Source organism: Oncorhynchus masou, chromosome 24 (genome assembly GCF_036934945.1).
Source record: "Oncorhynchus masou masou isolate Uvic2021 chromosome 24, UVic_Omas_1.1, whole genome shotgun sequence".
Lineage (NCBI taxonomy): Eukaryota > Metazoa > Chordata > Actinopteri > Salmoniformes > Salmonidae > Oncorhynchus > Oncorhynchus masou.
In genome coordinates this window covers 110897216-110902892 of record NC_088235.1, presented here as the reverse complement: position 1 = coordinate 110902892, position 5677 = coordinate 110897216, and the positions used below count along the sequence as shown (strand labels likewise).

General features: G+C 41.9%; 1 protein-coding gene across 2 annotated transcripts in view; it reads right to left on the bottom strand.

Annotated features, from left to right (window-relative positions):
• The window catches only part of firrm (fignl1 interacting regulator of recombination and mitosis), a 19659-nt gene extending 14599 nt beyond the window's left edge, over positions 1-5060 (bottom strand). The window contains exons 1-11 of one of the 2 annotated variants that reach the window (XM_064936149.1): positions 4872-5060; positions 4247-4364; positions 4022-4062; positions 3488-3576; positions 3281-3385; positions 2216-2356; positions 1897-2059; positions 1615-1699; positions 1312-1450; positions 445-599; positions 204-352 (exon numbers count right to left, since the gene is read on the bottom strand). In XM_064936149.1, coding sequence (XP_064792221.1) covers positions 204-352; positions 445-599; positions 1312-1450; positions 1615-1699; positions 1897-2059; positions 2216-2356; positions 3281-3385; positions 3488-3576; positions 4022-4062; positions 4247-4335 — 1156 coding nt within the window. In that variant the 5' untranslated portion in view covers positions 4336-4364; positions 4872-5060. The remainder of the gene's footprint in view (positions 1-203; positions 353-444; positions 600-1311; positions 1451-1614; positions 1700-1896; positions 2060-2215; positions 2357-3280; positions 3386-3487; positions 3577-4021; positions 4063-4246; positions 4365-4871) is intronic. The other variant, XM_064936151.1, reaches the window with a different exon arrangement.
• Positions 5061-5677: the final 617 nt, after the last annotated feature.

Below are 5677 nucleotides of genomic sequence, written 5' to 3'. Positions count from 1 at the left end.
CCCAGATGGACGTGGGACAGTGGACATGGATGTAATAAGGAAACAGACTGTACAATTCAAGATCTAAGGCTCATGGCAGTAAAGTGCATCATGGGAGAAAAAAAACTTGTGGCCCCAAACAATGTCAATAAAGCACATGGGTTAGCATAGACTGCAGTATTTCAGATTTTTTTACACTAGGGTGAAGGTAGAGGTGAACTCACGCTGGCTGGGGTTGAGGACGGACTCGGCAAAGGGTCTGAGGGGGAGCAGCTGGGAGAGCAGAGCGTCCATGGGCACCAGAGCTGCTCCGTTCAGCTCCTCAGACAGAGGGGATGGGAGCACTGGGGAACACAGGCTGGGGGGAAACTTGCTGTGGATAAAATATCAAACGTTAACCATGGAGGGGGTGTGTGTGTGAGTGTACAGTACGCGTGAGTTGCAGAAAGTGTAGCCGTATTGTACCTGACAATTTGAAGGTAGAGTTGGTGGAAGCGTCCGCAAGACTTAGAAAGAAAAGCCTTGAATTCCTTTATGTAATGAACTAATGTGTTGGCAAAAAATCTGCACATCTTTGTAGTTTTCTGAAAAAGCTTGTATTCTGGGCTGTGTGCCACCTGCTTTAGAAAACACAGAGACCATTGGTTCAACAGGACAGCAGGAACAACCAGATCAAGCAGAGAGCATTGTTTCACTGTGTGGCTGTGTTCTACCCTTCACCTCATGCTCAGACATCTAGGGTCACAGTGAGAATGTTACATTTCTGTCCTGAATTGACCAGTAACAAACTCCAAGCAAAAAAAAAAAAAATCTCTATTGTTGTGTAATATTAATGAATAATACATTTGGACTCCAGGCTTTTCATTTGCACACACTGTATACAGATGTTTCTATTGTGTTATTGACTGTACGTTTGTTTATGCCATGTGTAAATCTGTGTTGTTTTTGCCACACTGCTTTGCTTTATCTTGGCCAGGTGGCAGTTGTAAATGGCCAACCGGGTTAAATAAAGGTGAAATAAATAAATACTTATAGAAGGAAATCAGCACATTCCACTCATCAAGGTCATGTTCAGTGAGCACGCAACAAAAAACATGAGGAAATTAATGAAAGATTAATGCCAACGCGGTGAGCACAAGTTGAAGATTTATTTTCAACGTCTTTTCACCGAAAAATATGTATTTTCAAAATCTTGTCAACCAAAAATATAAATTTCAACGTCATTTCGAACAAAAATATCTATTTTCCAACAGTTTTTCAACCCAAAAGATGTATCGTCGTCTTTCGCTCATAGGGAGTGTTCCTCAAACTGTGATGTGATTGGCCGTGTACCTGTGGCCCCGCCTGACTGATCTGCTCAGCCAGCTCCAGGCAGCTGTGGAACGATGCCAGCAGGTCATCGCACAGACAGGATGTGATGTCACCGTGACGAAGCCGCTCCTCCACCAACGACCCATACTTCACACACTGCCTGATCAGATCAATCAATCAGTCAGCCAACAAAAACAGCCAGACAGATTTAAATTATCAGCAAAATGTAATGTTTGTGGGACAGACTATACTAAGTGAATAATTAATTTACAATAGATCAGATAATGTTTATGTTGATTAAAAATGTACACGTTCTATACTTACTTAATAATGAATTTCCATGTGTTGGCGTGTAGTGCGATGTCAAGGTTTGAGATAACTGAGCATATATCCAGGAGACTATGAATCACTGAGGAAAATAAACACCTTTTCATTGTCATCACCGAGGCAAAAACTATTGTTAATGTATGACAATGTCTTACCATAACACTGAATAGTATAAAATGGACCCTTTTATCTACAGTGAGAATTACTACCCACAAACAACCAGACGGATGCATAAGTCTCTTCTGAGAGAAACACACACACACACACACACACACACACCAGTGATGATGTCGGAGACGTCGTCCTCCGAGGCTGTGTTCTCCAGGGAGATCCTGTCCATTAGTTCCATCAGGCCTTTCTGTAGTGAGTAAGCCTCTTTAAACAGGCCCTGAAGCAGGTCTCCCACCAGGGACAGACGCCCACAGTACACTTCCCCACTCTCCTGGGGAAACAGTCATTCCCACAACATATTGTAATAACGCCACTGACTCCATACAGTACAAAACTACATATGAACATGATGGACTCTTAGATACTCCTAGACATAGACATTTGCACAGTAAGAATAATTAAAACAGTGAATTCCTTGCAGTCATACCTTGCAGTGATGGAAGGTGTTCCTGAGGACCTTAAGGATGCAGGAGGGTAGGGAGCGGATACTATCCAGGGCAGGAGCCTCCTCAAATGAGCAGACATGACGCACACAGCCAGACAGCACCTCCAACACCTGCACCATCACCTGGCAAACAGAACTCCCCCCAGCTAATGATGTCCACTCAGTACAATTAGCATTCAGATTTAAAAGAGGGGAAAACAACTTATACCTTAAAACACAACAGAGAGAGAGACAGGGAAGTGATTCTCTCTCATATTGTATCAGAGACAGAGAGAGAGACAGGGGAGTGATTCTCTCTCATATTGTATCAGAGACAGAGAGAAAGACAGGGGAGTGATTCTCTCTCATATTGTATCAGAGACAGAGAGAAAGACAGGTGAGTGATTCTCTCTCATATTGTATCAGAGACAGAGAGAAAGACAGGGGAGTGATTCTCTCTCATATTGTATCAGAGACAGAGAGAGAGACAGGGGAATGATTCTCTCTCATATTGTATCAGAGACAGAGAGAAAGACAGGGGAGTGATTCTCTCTCATATTGTATCAGAGACAGAGAGAGACAGGGGAGTGATTCTCTCTCATATTGTATCAGAGACAGAGAGAGAGACAGGGGAGTGATTCTCTCTCATATTGTATCAGAGACAGAGAGAAAGACAGGGGAGTGATTCTCTCTCATATTGTATCAGAGACAGAGAGAAAGACAGGGGAGTGATTCTCTCGCATATTGTATCAGAGACAGAGAGAAAGACAGGGGAGTGATTCTCTCTCATATTGTATCAGAGACAGAGAGAGAGACAGGGGAGTGATTCTCTCTCATATTGTATCAGAGACAGAGAGAGAGACAGGGGAGTGATTCTCTCTCATATTGTATCAGAGACAGAGAGAGAGACAGGGGAGTGATTCTCTCTCATATTGTATCAGAGACAGAGAGAAAGACAGGGGAGTGATTCTCTCTCATATTGTATCAGAGACAGAGAGAGAGACAGGGGAGTGATTATCTCGCATATTGTATCAGAGACAGAGAATTTACCAGGCATGAAGAACACACCTGTAGAATGTTCCTGAGAAAAGAGTGTATTTCCGTGTTCTGAATGGACAGCCCTCCTACTTGGTTAGTGATCTCTTCCATCAGTGTGTTGAACATCTTCCCGACCTGCAGACATTACAACAGTTAAACACACACACACACACACACTGAGCTGATGCTTGTGAACATGCATGTCTATGTTCAAACAAGAAATGAAACATGTCCTACCTGAGGTAAGACCTTGGAGAAACACTCGTCTTCCAGCTCTGACAGGCTGAGGTGAGGCAGGAACATGTCTGTGATGATTTTCAGCACATCTAAAAGAAGACACAAACATGAACGGAGAGAACGAGTGCCACTGGTCCTTTCACTCCAGGCCTTATTCATGGAGATCACTGAATTATGACTGGGTTTTACTGGCAGGTGACAACTTCTGATTTCACCTTTACTTAACCAGGTAGGCCAGTTGAGAACAAGTTCTCATTTACAACTGCGACCTAAACTTCATGTCCCCAACTAAAATTTGAGTCAAAAACTGCCTTTACACACCATTATAAGTATGTACGCATATATATATATATATATATATATATTCCATTCGCCGACGTTGCTCGTTCTGATATTTTTTAAACGTTATTGCTAGGTATTGCTACACGGTTGGAGCTAGAAACACAGGTATTTTGCTGGACCTGCGACAACGGCAGCAAATCTGTGTTCACCACTCGTAAAACTTTGATTTGATGTTAAAAAGATGAGACTTACGTATATGTTCTTCCCAGCTTTCGGTCTTATAATGCATGGAGTACACACAGTTAAGGAGTTCAAAGGTAATGCCATTTGACTTCAACAGTAGTAGCTACACATACAGGAATAGACCCCAGAACTGATGCAGACCCCAGAACTGATGTTTACAGTCATTTCAACCATAAGTAAACCATTGATGCCCCATGCCATGTTTTGTACAATAGTGACCCACGAAAGGATATGATGAGTTTGGGGAGGACGGATTTGACTTCCAGCCGACAGGTGTCCTTACTCCACTGGACCACCTCTTCCAACAGAGTGGTCTGCGACATGGTGGTGATGACAGCCTAGGTGGTGTACACTACAAAACAAACAACATTATTCCCGTACTTTTCTCTACAAACCATAGATGTAGCAAACTACTAGTTAAATCATAGGAATAGAAACGCCGGTTAAACGCAACGATTTACGGTGGAGTTGAGCGGCGAATAGAGTGGGCAGACAGCTCTAATGTCGTAAACTGAACTTCTTATCAAAACTACTCCTTTTAGCATCCAAATAAAAATATTGTGTGTATATTGTGGGCTATTATTTTGGTGCTGAAGTCAGTCGTTTTGAATCATTTTATTTGGCATCGGAGCCAACCAACTCTATCCTAAATCGTTGCGTTTAGACGGCTAAGGAGGTTGTACAGGCACTAAACTTGTCAAGGTTAGCTAGCTGGCTGCAGGTTAGGTTTGGATAACAGCACAGCTTACAGCCAGCTCGTTAGCAAGGTAGCTAGTTAACAAGCTTCGCTCTGATTCCGTTGACGTTAGCCAACTAAGTAGCGTTAGCTAGCTAGCTAGATTGATAAGCTTGTGTTTACCTTGCTACTTTCTTTCAGTAGTTCACAAATCCCCACGAAATGTAAATTCTACTTGCGTTATTACATGCATAGAAAAACGACATGTCTTGCTTCGCTAGCTAACTGGTTTAAAAAATATTCAGACTGTATCGAGAGTTTATGGAAAACTTTAGCCAAAAAGAGGTACCTGTGTGAGGCTAGCCACAATAAGGATGAGCGACTATAGAGGAATTTGCGGTTTTCCTTCAGAGTAAAGGTCCATCATTGAAAGTGATTCAAACAGATACAAATAGTGGAATAATGACAAATTTGGACTAGATAATGCTAAACAATGTGGAAATATAAATTCAACAAAAGACAATAATTTGTTAATTTTGCAACCACAACAAACAAAAATATCGCACTGTGGCTGAACTAGATTGTAGGATTCCATTGTAGGCATACTTATATGCAATGTTGTTTTTTTTATCTTTATTTAACTAGGCAAATTCTTATTTTCAATGTGACGGCCTAAGAACAGTGGGTTAACTGCCTTGTTCAGGGGCAGAAGGATAGATTTTTACCTTGTCAGCTCAGGGATTCGATTTTGCAACATTTTGGTTACCTGCTGCCCCTTACCTATGGAACTTGGGTCCATGAAATGAGGTATCATCGCACTCAGTTACACAAACAGATTACAATTCTGAAGCGTTTACAGAAATATTAGTGTCGTAGCTCATATCAAGGAACTTTAACTGTGGAAAATTACCTTACTATTCAGCTTATTGTGCGTATTGACATTTCTATTGAAATGAACAGACTTGTCTATGGATCTGGAGTCCATGAAA